This window comes from Xenopus tropicalis, chromosome 4, assembly GCF_000004195.4.
Source record: "Xenopus tropicalis strain Nigerian chromosome 4, UCB_Xtro_10.0, whole genome shotgun sequence".
Taxonomy (NCBI): Eukaryota; Metazoa; Chordata; class Amphibia; order Anura; family Pipidae; genus Xenopus; species Xenopus tropicalis.
In genome coordinates, this window is record NC_030680.2 from 27,648,805 (window position 1) to 27,667,654 (window position 18,850).

At 34.4% G+C, this 18,850-nt stretch overlaps 1 protein-coding gene across 1 annotated transcript in view; it reads right to left on the reverse strand.

Annotated features, from left to right (window-relative positions):
* Positions 1 to 77: 77 nt before the first annotated feature.
* LOC100497909 (mucin-2-like) overlaps positions 78 to 18,850 on the reverse strand; it is a 99,915-nt gene continuing 81,142 nt past the window's right edge. The window contains exons 28-43 of the mRNA XM_031900761.1: positions 12,393 to 12,476; positions 11,036 to 11,284; positions 10,288 to 10,462; positions 9,164 to 9,411; positions 8,868 to 9,051; positions 8,209 to 8,389; positions 6,901 to 7,076; positions 6,357 to 6,426; positions 5,665 to 5,777; positions 4,603 to 4,634; positions 4,002 to 4,179; positions 3,126 to 3,230; positions 2,577 to 2,617; positions 701 to 811; positions 410 to 508; positions 78 to 230 (exon numbers count right to left, since the gene is read on the reverse strand). Coding sequence (XP_031756621.1) covers positions 78 to 230; positions 410 to 508; positions 701 to 811; positions 2,577 to 2,617; positions 3,126 to 3,230; positions 4,002 to 4,179; positions 4,603 to 4,634; positions 5,665 to 5,777; positions 6,357 to 6,426; positions 6,901 to 7,076; positions 8,209 to 8,389; positions 8,868 to 9,051; positions 9,164 to 9,411; positions 10,288 to 10,462; positions 11,036 to 11,284; positions 12,393 to 12,476 — 2,199 coding nt within the window. The remainder of the gene's footprint in view (positions 231 to 409; positions 509 to 700; positions 812 to 2,576; positions 2,618 to 3,125; positions 3,231 to 4,001; positions 4,180 to 4,602; positions 4,635 to 5,664; positions 5,778 to 6,356; positions 6,427 to 6,900; positions 7,077 to 8,208; positions 8,390 to 8,867; positions 9,052 to 9,163; positions 9,412 to 10,287; positions 10,463 to 11,035; positions 11,285 to 12,392; positions 12,477 to 18,850) is intronic.

Consider the following 18,850-nt stretch of genomic DNA (forward strand, 5'->3'; position numbering starts at 1 on the left):
ATGAATTAGTGACACCTTAAGGTCTTAACAGGATACAGTTATGCAAATGATAGTATCATATGATTATGTATTTTGGTTCATGGCAAATAAGGATTACTTACAGGCTCACAGTCTTCTTCATTTAATGAAGGGCAAGACATTTGAGTGACAGTGGTGACAAACTGGTCATTGATTAATGAGCATTTGTACATTGTGCAGTTATCGTTCATAGAGGGCAGAACATCTCCATTCTAAAATAAAGACAAAAATAGAGTAGGGTAAATTGTAAGATATTTTATGTTGTTACATTTTAACTTGACATGAAAAACAGAGTATATAAAAATAAATGAACACATACAACTCATCTAAATGAAATATACATGCTAGATAATTTTGCTACAATATAACATTTAGCTATGACTGAACTTACATTCATAAGCCTGTAGGAGCCATCATACTTCACAACACAGTTGGTTTGCTGACAGGTACCACAGCAGTCAGATGGGGAATTTTTCTTTACCTTAAAACCCTGTTGAAGTAATTAGAAACTATTAATAAACCTGTATATTTTACACATTACTTTTATAGGGCTATTTTGTTTGTAGCACAGATTTGTTACATTACTTCAGCACAGTACACAATATATAAGAAGAGTATGTGAAATAAAGGGATGCCTCTTGCCATTATCAAAATATTTTTATACGCATTGCACACTACTTACAGCTGGGCAGTGTATGTTGCAGACAACTGGGTTGCAGGCTATTGTAAAGTTGTTTCCATTTTGTGCACAAAGACAATTCTCACAGTTCTCTGAATAGACATGAGATCCAGGCTGTTGGAACACACAAAAGAAAAACACATAAGTTTTGGTGCAAATATATAATATATTTTTAGACCATAGCAGTGCAACATTGGCTTTTACAACACCTGCAATGCACCACTTTATAAAATTAAAATGTTACCTATTACCATGTACCTAACAATTACCAAAGAAGTGCAATAATATTCTTTAGTAATTTGTGTCAATGATTACTTATTCCAACATTGGAACATTTGTCCACAATTGTGTGAAAAAAAGAATACAAACTAAAATGATTTTTGACTGCTTACCTGCCAAAGAACATAAAAACTACAGTGCCGAATCTCAAGGGCATGAACCTTAGCACCATAGATTTTACACTTCTGGGCAGTATTAAGTTTTATGGAATTGTGTGTTAGATATTATTAGATAGCTATATAATGAACAAACTGAAAGGTATGTTTTTAATCCCCAGTGTATATTATGATATTATTGGTGTTATTGACCCTTGGTGGGATGAAACATCTGACCAGGCTGTCATTTTTTTTTAAGAAGGGAAAGAGGGATTTAAAAAGGTTGAGGAGTTTTTGGGGGTGATTTATCAACATTAAAAGTTGAATTAGTTTCATGATTCAAGTTTTTTGTGCAAAACCCCCAAAACTCAAATTTAAAAGTTTGGCAGCTAAAAGCTTTCAAGTTCATGTGGAAGTCAATGAGAGTTGTCCTAGGCAAAGTGAAGCCATATTTTCAATTTGAGACATTTGAGTTTTTCAAGTTGGTAAAACTCAAATAATATGGCTAGCCCCATATGTAATTTCAAAATTAAATATAAAAAAACTGTTTGTGCTTTTAAAAAATGGATTTCAATCCAGGATTTCCAATGACAGTATTCCTTTAACATGGATATTAATGAGCTGGAGAGAGTGCAGAGACATGCATCATAACTGTTGAGAGGGATTGAGGACTTGCTATAAGGAAAGAATGTCAAGGTTGGGGTGATTTTCTTTGGAGAAAATGTGCTTGGGAGGGGGGCTTGATTATTCTTTATATACTGTTTAAGTACACTAGAGGATATTATAAACAGATAGGAAGCAATCTTTTGCCTCATAGAAAAAAATCAATGCACCATAGGCTTTAGACTAAAGGAACAGAACTTTCATTGAGTGAGGTTGTGGAACACCCTAAAGGGTGATATTGTGAGATTTGGAAGATTTCTTAAATAAGTATAATATTCAAGACTTTTGTGATCTTAAGAACTACAGTTAGTTAGCTGGCATAGGTACTGGCATATAAAGTTTAGTATATGGTTTATATATGTGAGTGTATAGATAGGTCTATTTGAAAGGTAGATAATAATATTGTACAGTGTACAGATAACCCTTCCACATAATGGACTCCTACTGATGAAACAGTCACAACAAAGGGTGACAGAAAGGGGTTGTATAATGGAAATCTAATTATCTAACTCATGAGGACCAAACAGGGCCAATGAAGCCCTATTCATTAAACCCATGTCCAATACAGGTTATACTGCCCCTTTAATATCTATAAAGGATATTGGATTCTATAGTCCACCTTTAGTGTTGTCTAGGATAAAAAAAAAACACTGAAGGCTTGGCTGATCCTGTGAAAAGGTGCAAAGACTCTGTTTATTTATTATTCATGTATGGTTTCACATCATTTTACTAAAATTGTCCTGCCAAAATCTATGATAGCTATGAAGCTATGACTTAACTTTAGTAGGTTTAATATTTTTGTTGTTGTTATTTTATATTTAGCTCTAAAAAATGCTTCTTACCAAGTATTCAGCATTTCCTCTAACACAAACAGGTTTTGGTTCTGGAAGAAAAAAATGCATCAGATGTTTGATATTATTTTAGTAAGTTACATATCACAACAAATTTTCACCAGTATTTCTCCTGTTACTCATTTTTTGTCATTTTCTCCCCACAGCCTCTAAAAGCCTTTTCCCTATATCCATCACACCTGTCTTCTCTATTTCCACCCACATTCCTATTTTACCCAATTTTGCCAAGTTTCCCTTTTTATCCTATTTTTGTACCACACCCAATTTTCTGCTTATTTTCTTTGCTTTCTTATCCACTACCTTCTGCCTACATGACCCTATTTGTCTCCTGTTTTCTCTTCTAGATTCAAAACCGTGAAACTCTTCTTCTAGGGTGTGCCTTATTTTTAGCACCAAGTTGCTACATTAATGAAAACACGAAGAGAGCAACATGTTTTTGCCCCAATGCAGAGTCTTCTATTCATTGTATATTTTGTTAAATCCTAAAATATCTATTTTAGTCACTTTTAATTGCATGCATTCACTTTACCATAAACTTACCACAAACATAAGTAGGACAACAATGTCCTTCCTTCATGCTACCCTTAAGTTCAAATCCAGGTCCACATTTAGGGAGTGTATTCAAGCACCGACTTGGGTCACATCCTTTAAACAAGAAATTATCCAAAAATCAGTTTTTTTTTATATGTATTGGTTTGGTGTGAATTTGATATAAATTGCATTGATTTGCAGACCTCACAAATTTAATTTAAAAAGTAATAACATAAAGAAATGATAGGAACCGGAGGGGGAACTGATTTTGATACAACACAGCCAGAAACTGTTTTCAACTATTGTTATTTCTTTAAAATAGCATTTTAAAATCCTTCACAATAATTCATTATCTGTCACGGTTGCTTAGGATTACATTTTCTTTTATTATTCAAGAAAATTGTTGGATTGACATGGGACAAAGTGGCAATATACTATATAACCCACAAATTAAAGACTTTGACCTTTGCTTAAGGCAATATATATAGGGACATGCAAATGACTCCTTATTGTCCCTGTCATTTGCATGTCTCCACCTATAATACCTTGAACTGAAATAAAGGTCAAAGCTTTTAATTTTTGGTTTTAAATCAGTGCCATGTGCATAGAATGAGGCATGTGAATACTTTCTGTTTTAAGATAGCTGCCAATGCTTGTCTTGCATATATATGTTTTTTGCAATAAAAATCCAATGTTGTGAAACATTTTGCCATTTATGCCATATGATTATAAAAATAAACCATCTAAAAGCTCAATATTTAAGGATAGTTTTATTTGTCACTTTTGTCATAAATAAGGAAACATTCATACTTTTTTTCATTTGTGAGTTTAGTCATGGCAGGAAAAGACCTCTACAACTTTTGGTGTATTATAAAATGTACTTACTGCATACAGTTTCTTCACAACACTTGTTTGTAGCACTGACTTGAGTCACTTTGTAGAAGCCTTCTCGAGTACACTCCTCATTTCTTACATGATGGCACTGTTGTTTTTGGCAGGTTATTCCATTGCCACCCTCCAAACACATGCAGGTCTCACAGTTAAACTGAAAGGATTCTCCATACTGTAAAGAGAGGAAAGTGTATTTAACACATATTCCCAATCTATCAACAAGGTAAAACTCTCTGAAACTTTTGTAAATAAAGCCAGGTCAGAATAAAGTAGGGGCAGAGTTGGGTAATTTTCTCATCACAGGTTGCTGTGGGCACAGTTAGTTAATGTATATAGGGATACCACAAAATACAGAGTGAACACATAGCATGTATCATTTAACTGAAAATTAAATAGAATTGTCTAAACAACATATGGAATAGGGTACCACTTGGCTCAGCAAAACAGAAAGATTGTCATCTTTTTTCCAAGACGTGTTTAATTTTTAACTAAACCAGCAAAACTCCAGTACTAGGTTTAGTGAAATGGTGGCAAAATTCCATAAAAACAACTATACTTATTTTCTTATATTCATGTATGAATCAAAAATGAATACCTTGCGGGGAATGTTATCTGGCCCAACACATCCTGAAAGAATAAAGAATAAGTTTATAAGAAAGAAGGAATATCAAAATAGTAATTTCAGTAAAACAGTATTTTAGTAAATCTGTTCATTAGTAAAACATATATCATACTTATAGGGATCATCATATATAGCACTGGTTCCTCAGTCTGGACCTGCAGATTTATGTTTCTTAAACTCACTGCTTAAGATCCTATAGTAGTATGAGCCATTATCTAGAAACCCATTATGCGAAAGGGGAGTCTGTTTTAAGCAAATTATTCCAATTTTTAAAACTGATTGCCTTCTTTCTCTGTAAACATAACATGGATCATTGGACTTGATCGAAACTAAGCTACATAAATCCATATTGGAGGCAAAACAATCCCATTATATTTATTTGATATTTAAATGATTGTAGAAGACTGGGTCTGGTGATCTAAATTACTTACTTATCCAAAGCATTCTGGAGAATACATCCTATACTTGTACTATACTCTCACTATACACTAACTGTATTACTAAAAGTAAGCATGGCACACTCACTCCAAACAGTAAATATTTCCTGGTGGCGGGACCAAGTAACAGGCTGGTGTAAAGGCCATAGGAGTTTTGGAGTACCAGACCAGCACAAAACAGTTGTGCACTGCACCTACCAGCATTCCCTAAATTATACATCTGTATGATGCACAGGGAAGGGGAGCACCTACATGCTTCCCGCCCCCTCTATTGAATCCAGCTTAGCTGGCACACCTGCAATTCTTTTATGCGCATGAGCAAAACGCACAGTACAAAAACCATACCATAGAAAGAAGTTTTATGACATTTGCTGCACAAACTAAAAAAATATGCTATCTTTCCTCTACTGACAGAAGCAGTCTAAAAATTACATTTGCCCAAAGAAAATTTGTTTATTCAAAGCCATACATTTCTCATTGTGAATATTTTTTCTGTTAACGATTTGTATTACTTTCCCCCTATTGAGTCCTATAGATAGTTTAGCTTGTCTGCATAAAAATCAGCCTGTCTGCATAAAACATCAGTACATTTACTCACCACATTCGCTTACGCAGGTATCAATTTTCATGCTAAATGGCATGCTGCCTTTGGCACAGAAGCATCCTTCCACAACACGTCTGTCATTTTTCATTGCCATTGTATCTGTTGGCCTAAACAAAGACCACACAGATTCAAAAATCAAGTTAAATATTGTACTTAAAACTAAAGGCAATAGATTGGTGAAGTAATGTTCTTGATGGGCTATGCATTAATGAAATGCATAATCTGCCTCCCCTTGCCCCCAAATTACTAATGGGATCTATATGTAGAAAAAAATAATTTTAGTATAGTTTGTGCTAAATATGTCTTAGAATAATAAAGCTGATCTATTGAAATCTTATAAAAATGTGTGTCTCTGAACTGAGCTTAGTGGCTTTATACTGTAATCTTTAATAAGGAAGTTCTACAATTAATGGCATTCAAATGCAAAAATATCTGGGCTCAGGTATATGCATTATGGCACATTTTATTGCAGAACATAAAACCTGAAAATGTATTGTAATTTATATTAATATATTTTGACTCACTGTGCACTAAATAAATTGTTGCATATACAGTATATGTAAATGACAGGAAACAAAATCTATTGCTTTGAAGGTTGACTACTTATTCATTGATCTTAAATGTAGCGTCATTAAGGATTTTTATAGACATTTTTTGTATTATTTGACACAGGAATGACTACTTACCTAGTTTGGCAAGTGATGGGGAGAGCCGGGCCACATGCATCATACACTTTGTTAGAAGGACAAGTAAATGCTAAAACAAGAGAAATATATAAATTAATGCTCTTAGGGGGTGATTTATCACCATTCAAGTTCATTTTTTTTCCACAGTGCAAGTTTTATAATGCTAAAACTCACACACTTCGAATAATGGTTCAAAATGTGTAATGTCTGATATTTATTAAATGTAAAAAACTCAAATGTAAAACTTTAAGTTTATATAGAAGTCAATGGGGGCAAAGTCAAGCCATATTTTCAATTCGAGATGTTTTAGTTTTTCTAGTTTGTAAATCCACAAATTTGAAGAATTCAGGTTTTTTATTTGAACAAGATTTCCATATGAATAAATGTATTTAATTTGTTTAAACACTCTCAAATTCACAAACTCAAAAATTGATAAATAAGCCCCTTATTAGGATGCTTCTACTGAATATGTATATGTATACACTGTATCTATATTTAGTGATGAGTCGTGACCTATTGAGCAATAGCTGAATAGGATACTTACGACAAGTTGGGGCATGGCTTCTCCACTGAATACAGACACCACGATCACCACAGACTGAAGCATAATGTTGTAAACTTGAACATTCACTATCTGAGTTGGCCTTATTACAGCTGTCCAAAAGGCAGGCTTGGTAGAAAGGTTCTGGTGAATGGAATGCATGGCAGTTTTGGAAAACCCTTTAAATAAATACCAATATAGAATTGGTTAATTTGAAAATGTGAAAGAGTAAATAACTTCTTAAAGTAGTGTTTTTTTATTCTATCCACAAATTAAAGATGGTGTGCGAGAGTGAAACATAAATGGCACTTTTACAGGTAGATCTTTTATTCTAATAATGATGAACACAGGAAATCTGTGTTTTAATATAAGTTAGATTACAAATACTATTCTTGCCTTACAAAAGGCATTTTGCAAAAGGTTGGGTGAAACATGGAAACTTACTTCTAGGGTACTACAGGGTAAAAAGTAAAAATATACAGCGTTTATGAAGTTAAATCCAAGTATTAAGTTGTCCTTTTGGAGACAGGAGCGAATTTTGAGGCAAAAAAGAGAGGCATTAGATCCATTTAGGAAGCCTTAACAAAAATATACAACTTTATGGAGTGAGTCTTTTATCAACCTCAACTTCTGCTCAGTTCAATAGCTACATAATTATATAATTCTACAATCATATTAGATTAGTATTGTTCATCTAAAAAGTCAATGGCTCACTGTAAAACCTTAGATCATTGGTTTTCCTTTACTTGACTCAAATTCCTTTTTATCCTATTTAATAGCCCTTTATCTACTCTGTTCACTTGATCTGGCTTGTTTAAAATATCCCTTAGCCTTAAATCTAATTTTTTCATGGACTGAAATAGACTTTATATGAGATCAATAGTAAGAGTTTTCTTCACTGAATTAATTTTGTGCCATATAACATCTGTTTATGAACTGAGCAATGGGAAACATATAACAATCATTATCTTGTTTATGCAACCTACATCAACAAATGCAGAAGCAAATCTTGCATTATTGGTTGTCTTAAGAATAGATTATACCTAGTAGGCCTTCCAAACATCAATACAAAAGCTATTTTTGTTTCTAAGAGCCAACAAGAACAAACAACATGTATTTTTTTTATATAGTTACAGTTAAGGCTATATATTACAGGTTGCATTTTGATATGGTTGTGTGAACTTGGCAAGATATTTTCTGTCCTCAGTAACCTTTCACAATACATTTTTTCTATTACCATTTAACAGCTATGAGAATAATGCATAATGATATAATTTAATAAATCTATTATATCTATAAGTCAATTCTTACGGTCCCATGATGAGATCACAGACAGCAGATTTGCAAGTGTTATGATGTACTGGAGGAATGCTGTTGCATCGAGGCTTGTCTGGGTTATGCACCATAAAAGAATCAGCCATAGCTACAGCGCTAGTTGTAACTTTACCATTAGCCATCATTAAATCATCAGCTTGGTTGTTGGTGCAAGTACCTAAGATAAAACAGTGAAATTATGTTACAGTTTTTGGCGCAACCCACTATTTTGGAAAATGATAATGTTGATAAAACAAAACACAAACTCTGAATAAATCTGTATTTACAATGTTGTTATTTCAACCAGATATCACAGTGACATTGCACAACAGTGAACTTTGCTCATACAGGTATAAATGAGTTTACTGAGGTATTTGTCATACTAAAACATAGACTACATTTATGAAAGCAAGACAGAGACATTTTTTCACAGTCATTGGTGCAGTGTAATGAAATGATATTAAACTTAACAAGAAAAAGGAAAGGAAAATACACATAGATTAATAATATGGTAAATCCCCCAGAATCAAACTAACAATGAAAACTTACAAAGTTTGAATGAGATCAACAGCAGAAGTTTTACACCTGCTGTGTATGTGAACAAGGCTGTAATGAAATGAAGGATAATAAAGCTTTGCCTTTATGCTGTCACTTACCGCATTGTCCATGTGTGTTCTTATAAAACTTTCCATATGGCATCATTATACTGAAGGTCAAACCATTGTAAGTCACATTGGTCTGCAGCTCTGGTATTTCAACTACTAAATATACTCCAGACTGGTAAATTGATACTCCATATTTTGTATAAGGAAGCAATACAAGATTTCCATTTACATGAGTCTAGGATAGAAAATACATAATATAATCTCCACAATGTATTAACATAATGTTTTAATATGAACAATATATATATTGTATATATATATATATATATATATATATATATACTTACCTCTAAGTTTGAAGGAGTAGATGTTTTAGGTGAAATAAGAATTTCCTGAGTGTTATGTCGTACAGTAAGTTTGCGTGGGCAGGTAATACCAGTTTTATGTCCGCAATCAGAATTGTCAAGGTAAATGCCAAAGTTATCGATGGTTTTCACAATTTCTTCAACTAGAACATAGGTGCATCTTCCTTGGTATGAATAATAGGTTCCATCAAAGGTAAGATAGTGAGAATCTCCCCAACCACTACAGACGCCTAAAGAACAATATTAATATAGGTAAGATGGCAACCTGAACAAATTATCCAAGATCTAATGTAAAATGTATGTAATTAAGAATTCTTCATATTCCAGCACACACAACATATGCACATTAATCATTCTAACTGAATGCAGAGCTTAAACTTTGCACTTTCTTAACAGTAATATTTAAAATGCCTAATGTTTTACTCTAGCTAACTATAGCTTCCATTGTTCTTTGGTGTGTTTTCTTTGTTGCTTTTATTCTTGTGCTTCTACTACCTTTCTATTCATTTCTATTGGACATTTATAACAGTACAAATATGGAATCTATAAGCATAACCTTACCTTAAGTCTTCTTAAAATCATTTAAACATTAAAAAAAACAACTTAGTTAGGATCTACTGCAAGCTCTCTATGAAAGTAGCAACTTCAGAGAGGTAAAGAGATAGCAGCGGAGAGCATCAGTATATCGACTTTGCTTCTTAAAGTCCAGATTGCCACTTTGCTAATATGCAACCTGGCCAGATAACTTTAAATCAATAAATCACCCATATTAAGTACCCTAAGTGCACTATTAATTGAACAATGCTAGATTTTTCAGATGACATAAAGATTATTTTTGATCCTCTTTGCTGTTGTTTGTGTCTGTATGATTATTTTGTATTGATTATTGATGGGTCCATATCCTTTATTACTGGTGATGGTGATGCTAGGACCAAATAGTTTACTCTGTATCTGATTAATATAGTTACCCACACAAATTATTGACATCTGTCTGTGAATACTAAAAGCTAACACTTAATGGAACTGTTTTACTATCTAAATCATAATAGATGACATTGTAAATAGACCCTTAGGGTCTAGCTTTTATCATTTAGGTATATACTCACAAGGACACTCCCAATGCCAGCAACAGGAATCATCATCAGGAACAGCAATTGGCTTCATTTTATTGGCACAGTTAATCTCTGGTGGAGGTGTGCAAGATTTTTGAACAATCTGTAGCTCACCATTTCCATTGCACACGGCTTTGGTGCATTTGAAAATCTGCCAACTTGTATGGGGCTGTAGATGCAGAAAAAATTGAGTACATAGAAATTAGTAAAATAGTATTTAATAGATTCTATTTCAAATCCCAATAGTATAGTTCCTTATTTTTATGAATGTTGGATGGTCAAAATTTCCATAAACAATATTATTAAAGCTGCCACTGAACAAAAAATGATTTACAAAAACCCCCAAAAAACCTATACTCATGGGACTTTCAAAATACAATATTGTGGTTCACTATGCAGTTAAGAGTTTCAATTACACATTGTAATGTTTCTGTGAGTACAGAATTTTTTGTTTCTTGTATATCTGTGGACAAATATTGATCACAGTCAGTTTCCCAGAGGTTTAAATTCACATAACTTTAAGTGGAACCAAATCGGATCCCTAAAGATTCTGCAAGACTTGTTGGGATCTTGACATATACTGAATTTGGTCCCTCACTAATAAATATAGGTTTCATATATGAGTTGATGCTGGAAAGCAGGTTCTTGTGAAGACTTAAAGATTGAAGGGCAAAAAAAGTGCATTATTATGAGTGCAACTATTAATCAAAATGCCACCAAAATCATAGTCATATGAACTTACTACACAAGGAGTAGTTGTACTGATTGTAGAGATGGTGGTACTTGATGGTGTTGTTGTTTTTGTAGTTGTTTTAGTTGGTGTAGTTGGTGTAGTTGGTGTAGTTGGTGTTGTTGTACTTTCACATGGGAACTCAGTGGCAGGTATTTCCCCACAATTTCCATCACATACAACTTTGTAGCACTTTCCAAGGATTTTATTTCTTGTTATTTCCTCACCTGTAAAAGAATCCCTTTCATTAGTTGCTTGTCCCTGTTAACAGTAATGATCACATATAGCCCATTTCACTTTATTGAAAAAATAGCAAAACCATTATATTTTATTACTTTGTATTAATAAAATAGCACATTTTGCCTAAATGTAACCAAATCCATTGAAGTCAATGGTAAGGCAAAATTACATTACAGATAAGGGTTTGTTAGTTTGTTTTTTAATAAGGAATGGCATATACATTGCCTGACCTTGTTATAGAAGCTCCTTTATACTATGCTAAAACTATTATTCACAAAAAATGCTCCCATGTTACCAATTTCTTCCAAACAGAGCAGTTTCTTAGACAAACAAGGGGTGGGCTAAGTCGTGCTCTGATATGATTAGTTAGTGTGGAAAGTGGGGGATGCAAACCCTGTGGAAAAGTACTAAGCCCTTTTTTTCTTTAGTAAAACTGCACTGAGTAAAAAAGTTTGCTCATCTCTTGTTTAACTACATTATTATAGATTGTTCTTGTATAAAAGTACTGCTGTACTGCCTCTCCTGCATCTGCTATGATAAATACATCTTACCTGAACTCAGGGGGCTAATGTCTTTATCCTACTAAAATCCATTTACTGGGGAAAGAGTATGTAATGTTGCACTGTGTTGAGATGAATATATCATTAAAGACTACTCTATCTTTACTTGACTCCATCATAATTTTACCATAACACTATAGCTGTAAATAGGAAAGCTAGGCATGATATTGGGAATAATGGCATTGTAAATGAATGAGCTGAAGTGTTATAGATTCAATACTTGCTGTAATACCATTACCTAAACAAATGTAAAAAATGCATCCCTTACTCTGTCTAAAAACATGCAACAGCAATAGATGCTGAGATATCAAATAAACCAAAAGAATAATTTCCAACCTACGTATTATTACAAAATATAAAATGTAAATATATACATATATATATATATATATATATATATATATGAAATGTTAGTCTCCCAAATAAAGGCACATGTAAAGTCTTATAGCCCTGTGAGTGGGTTCTTCTTTACAATGTTAAAAAATTGTACATATACTGATGAGCGACGGTATTCAATGGGATTTATATACATCCTGCTGGTTTCTAGATTTTTAGGGATCATGCTTTACCTGGCATATATGCTTTTCCATTGTGATAACAGGAACATTTTGTGGTGTGTTTTGTTGTTGAATGGGTTGTTGTTGCAGATGTTGCTGTTAGAATAAATGAGAAATTATATTGAAATTATAATATATTATAAATTAAAAAGATATTAAATAATATTTTGTGAAAAATTAAATCATATTCCTCACATTTAATTAAATCTATGTGAGGGGATTTTGTATTTCCACCCTCTTAAATACAGTTAATTTTCTTGTATTTGACTATTTATCACCATGAACACTGGGTGGGTTCTCTTTTCCAATACTCAGTAAAAAATATTTAATTCTGCATATAAAATTTGGGTAGATGTTAAAATGAAATTAAACTTAACAAACACACAGAAAAAAAGCATTTGTTAAATGTAATTACTGGACAAAAAAGTTATTTCACCATCATTGTATGACTTATTTAAGATAACCTTAATGCTCCTAGACACTTTCTTTCTTTTTATTCTTTTCTTTACTCAGTATAAATTAAACACTTAAAAATGGTTGACATCTCTTTTAAAGTAGCTATAAAGAAAATGAGAAGCAACATTGAAAGTTTTATATTGTATTAAAGGAGACATTTTATATAAAGTTCATATTCAGTCTCCCTCAAAATGTGAAATGATGCAGAAAGAAAGATGTTTTGAAAGCATTTTACCTCCTAAAACTGCCATTATATGAGAGCTGCAGAGAAAACCACTAAAGTCTGAAGCCAGAGCAAAATGAGACATGAGAGTGTCCTTCAGTCTCCCACAGGAACTGGTCACAGCACTGACTGACAGGCTTTACTCAGCAGCAGCAGGGAAAACCCCTCCCTCCTTCTGTGTCTCTCTGCTTCTGCTGCTGCCAGGGGAGGGAGGGAGAGGAGCGAGTAGAGCAGGAACGGACTGTCTGTGAGCTTGCTAAGCCCCGCCCACTCTATGAATATTCACTTTAAGTAGGTGAGGGTGTCATAGAAGTCTATGAAGGCCGGCGGCTCTGAACCGATATACTGAAGAGTCTAAACCAGAAGCTGGCATAAGGTCTGGGTAGAGCACAGTTTTCAAGCAGTTATGGAAATATTCGAACGCAAAGGTATTAAAATAAAAGCACTTCCTTCTATTTTACAGTTTTTTACCAGGTTGAGTGCATCGTAAAAATTTATGCTATATATCCCCTTTAACCAAAATCACTTTCCATCTTGCTGTTTTAAATTACAGCTGCTGCAGCTCTTACACCATAAAAACAATATTCCTTTACACCGATATTAACATTATTATCATATCCCTTCTGATTTGTCATATATCATAACCACAAACATAGTAGATAAGAAAAGGATTGTCCTATGCAATATTATTGTGTGGTTAACTTTCCTTATATTTTATTGTACTAGGCAACAATATAGTGGTGCATTATAACAAAAATATGAATATAACAATTAGATAATTTAGTTCATTTATATCCCTGCTATTACCCTAGTGATAAAATGTCATTTGCTTAGTGGTAAATACATACTTTGAGTTGTTTCACAAGGCGTCTTAGTTTTTATTGTCTTACAAGTGCTGTCACATACATAGAGGTAGCATTTCCCATCACGTTCTCTACTTTCACTACGTATTATTTTTTGACCTGCAAAAAAAAAAGTTCTCTGTTTAGATGATTATACTTGCCAATATAAAATCAAGGACAGTGTGCCACTGCCTATCCAAGGTTAATTACTAATTAACATGACCCTAACATGTGGGGTTGTTGAGATTGGGGGTGTTTGGAAGTGTACATGAGCATATATATCTTTATAGCTATTGTATAAAAGTACTGTTCCACTGCCTCTCCAAGACTAATGGGCCCATTCATTAAAACATGAATTTTGGATTATTAAAAGCATGATTAGAAAAATTTTGAAGTAAACAAAATAATTTCTGATGTGCGTAAACTGCGTGAAAATTTGTGTCATGGTCGTTAAAAAATATTGTGGTTGCATTCCGAAAGTTAAAATTTTTTCATATCCGACCAATTGTATACAGTTTCTGACTTTGAAACTTCAATGGATGATTTTGGAAGCCTCCCATAGGACTTAATGGCACTCTGTAGCTCCAACCTGGCAAAAAGATAGTAACGATACCAAAGCTTGAATAAAGTACGACTTTTTCATGGAATAGCAAACGTATCACGAAAAAGTCATACTATTTTAACAATGTTATTATTAACAGTAGGAGAAGTTCAAAACTTTAGAAAAAATACGATATCTTTTACATATTTCTATGTAAATACACAGAATAGATTGCCAGTATGAGCAATGCAGGCCACTAACAGCAAAAGAAATTCTAAATGCAGGTTACAGAAACAGTATCCAGGTTTCACAGAAAAAAAGCTCTCTTATGAGCCACCACTGCTCCATGGCTACTATTAGGACAGACAGGCCATTGGAAATGATGGCAAGGTAAGGTAACAACAGTTGGGATCCTCGGCCTTCCTGCACTGCTAGTGTCCTTGGACCTTGCTCTGACTAAAAGGATGCAATAGCCATAGATGTCAAGATGTCAGACAAGATTCCCAGACTGCTTATAGAAGGCTTTTGGCTCAACTTAGGGTTAGCAACACAAGATTTAAGTAAATACGGGCAGTGTTTAAAACATTCGTGGACAGTTAGGGCCACTGACACTCTGAGTATTCAAAAAGCTGTTGCGATGAAAGGTTGCCCATTAGAAGATAACTGCCTAAAATTGCAATTGTTTCAGAAGCTACTTAAAATAGAAAATAAATACAAATTCCTAAAGTGCTCAGCAGGGCAGCAGTCTGAGTAAGTTTACAGGAAAAATATTTTGGGTTAAAATGACCTTTAAGGAACATGCAGGCATTCTAGCATTGGCTGATTTACCTGGTAAATACTCTTTTCCTTCATGATGACAGGAACATGTGGAGGGTGTTGTGACTGGGGTTGTTGTGACTGAGGTTGTTGTGAGTGGGGTTGTGCTTGGAGTAATAATTCTACATGAGATTTCAGTTGTTATCTTATTACAAGCACTGTCACATACATGGCTGTAGCATTTTCCATGTCTTTCTCTACTGTCAATTCTTGAGATTTCATAACCTGCAAGAAGAAGTACTCTGTTTAGTTGCTCTGTTTAGTTGCTTGCTTTTAAGGAACACGTAGACATTTGGCTGAATTACCTGATAAATATCGTCTTCCTTCATGTTCACAGTGACACACTGTACAAGAGGTCTCAGTTCTTACTTTATTACAATTGCTGTCACATACACGGCTGATGCATCTTCCATCTCTTGTTCTTTCTCTGCTTTCACTTGTTGTAATTTCTTGGCCTGCAAGAAGAAGATCTCTGTTTAGTTGCTTGTCTTTGTCAATATTAGTTGCAGAGAACAGCATTTTTCTATAGAGCTTTAGTAAAAATGTACTGTTGCGCTGCCGCTCCTGCATCTGTTGTAATAAATACATCTTACCTGCACACAGGGGGCTCATTTATTTATCCTACCAAACTCTACTGGCAAAAGGGTATGTAATATTATCTAGTATAAATAAATCTAAAGCAACTGGACTTGTTAAGTAATCATTGAAGATGTTTCACTACTCATCCAAGCAGCTTCTTCAGTTCAACTGACTGGTATGGGAAGTCCTCAGCATATATACCTATATATACCAGCATATATATATATATACATATATTTAAGACGTTTAAGGAACATGCAGGGATTCTAGCATTGGCTGATTTACCTGGTAAATACTCTTTTCCTTCATGATGACAGGAACATGTGGAGGGTGTTGTGACTGGGGTTGTGCTTGGAGTAATAATTCTACATGGGATTTCAGTTGTTATCTTATTACAAGCACTGTCACATACATGGCTGTAGCATTTTCCATGTCTTTCTCTACTGTCAATTCTTGAGATTTGATAACCTGCAAGAAGAAGTACTCTGTTTAGTTGCTCTGTTTAGTTGCTTGCTTTTAAGGAACACGTAGACATTTGGCTGAATTACCTGATAAATACCGTCTTCCTTCATGTTCACAGTGACACACTGTACAAGAGGTCTCAGTTCTTACTTTATTACAATTGCTGTCACATACACGGCTGAAGCATCTTCCATCTCTTGTTCTTTCTCTGCTGTCACTTGTTGAAATTTCTTGGCCTGCGAGAAGAAGATCTGTGTTTAGTTGCTTGTCTTTGTCAATATTAGTTGCAGGGAACAGCATTTTTCTATAGAGCTATTGTATAAAACTACTGTTGCGCTGCCGCTCCTGCATCTGTTGTAATAAATACATCTTACCTGCACACAGGGGGCTCATTTATTTATCCTACCATACTCCATTTACTGGCAAAAGGGTATGTAATATTGTACCGTGTTGAGATGAATATATCATTAAAGCCTATTATATCTATTATATGTATAAATAAAGAAAAAATATATCTATGTAAATACACAGAATAGATTGCCAGTATGAGCAATGCAGGCCACTAACAGCAAAAGAAATTCTAAATGCAGGTTACAGAAACAGTATCCAGGCTTCACAGAAAAAAAAGCTCTCTTATGAGCCACCACTGCTCCATGGCTACTATTAGGACAGACAGGCCATTGGAAATGATGGCAAGGTAAGGTAACAACAGTTGGGATCCTCGGCCTTCCTGCACTACTAGTGTCCCTTGACATCTATGGCTATTGCATGCTCTGACTAAAAGCATGCAATAGCCATAGATGTCAGACAAGATTCCCAGACTGCTTATAGAAGGCTTTTGGCTCAACTTAGGGTTAGCAACCCAAGATTTAAGTAAATACAGGCAGTGTATAAAACATTCGTGGACAGTTAGGGCCACTGACACTCTGAGAATTCAAAAAGCTGTTGCGATGAAAGGTTGCCCATTAGAAGATAACTGCCTAAAATTGCAATTGTTTCAGAAGCTACTTAAAATAGAAAATGAATACAAATTCCTAAAGTGCTCAGCAGGGCCGCAGTTTGAGTAAGTTTACAGGAAATCTTTTTTGGGTTAAAATGACCTTTAAGGAACATGCAGGCATTCTAGCATTGGCTGATTTACCTGGTAAATACTCTTTTCCTTCATGATGACAGGAACATGTGGAGGGTGTTGTGACTGGAGTTGTGACTGAGGTTGTTGTGACTGGGGTTGTGCTTGGAGTAATAACTCTACATGAGATTTCAGTTGTTATTTTGTTACAACTGCTGTCACATACATGGCTGTAGCATTTTCCATGTCTTTCTCTACTGTCAATTCTTGAGATTTCATAACCTACAAGAAGAAGTACTCTGTTTAGTTGCTCTGTTTATTTGCTTGCTTTTAAGGAACACGTAGACATTTGGCTGAATTACCTGATAAATATCGTCTTCCTTCATGTTCACAGTGACACACTGTACAAGAGGTCTCAGTTTTTACTTTATTACAATTGCTGTCACATACACGGCTGATGCATCTTCCATCTCTTGTTCTTTCTCTGCTCTCACTTGTTGTAATTTCTTGGCCTGCAAGAAGAAGATCTCTGTTTAGTTGCTTGTCTTTGTCAATATTAGTTGCAGAGAACAGCATTTTTCTATAGAGCTATAGTAAAAAAGTACTGTTGCGCTGCCGCTCCTGCATCTGTTGTAATAAATACATCTTACCTGCACACAGGGGGCTCATTTATTTATCCTACCAAACACCATTTACTGGCAAAAGAGTATGTATTGTACTTTGTTGAGATGAATATATCATTAAAGCCTATTATATGTATAACTAAAGAAAAAATATATCTATGTAAATACACAGAATAGATTGCCAGTATGAGCAATGCAGGCCACTAACAGCAAAAGAAATTCTAAATGCAGGTTACAGAAAGAATAACAATTACAGAGATAACAGCCACTAAAAATATAATGCAATTGTTTCAGAAGCTACTTAAAATAAAAGAAATGAATACAAATTCTAAAGTGCTCAGCAACCGCAGTATTGAGTAAGTTTACAGGAAATCTTTTTTGGTTAAAATGACCTTTAAGGAAATCAGGCATTCTAGCATTGGCTGATTTACCTGGAAAATACTTTTTCCTTCATGATGACAGGAACATGTGGAGGGTGTTGTGACTGGGGTTGTTGTGACTGAGGTTGTTGTGACTGGGTTGTGCTTGGAGTAATAATTCTACATGAGATTTCAGTTGTTATCTTATTACAAGCACTGTCACATACATGGCTGTAGCATTTTCCATGTTCTTCTCTACTGTCAATTCTTGAGATTTCATAACCTGCAAGAAGAAGTACCCTGTTTAGTTGCTCTGTTTAGTTGCTTGCTTTTAAGGAACATGTAGACTTTGGCTGAATTACCTGATAAATATCGTCTTCCTTCATGTTCACAGTGACACACTGTACAAGAGGTCTCAGTTCTTACTTTATTACAATTACTGTCACATACACGGCTGATGCATCTTCCATCTCTTGTTCTTTCTCTGCTCTCACGTTGTT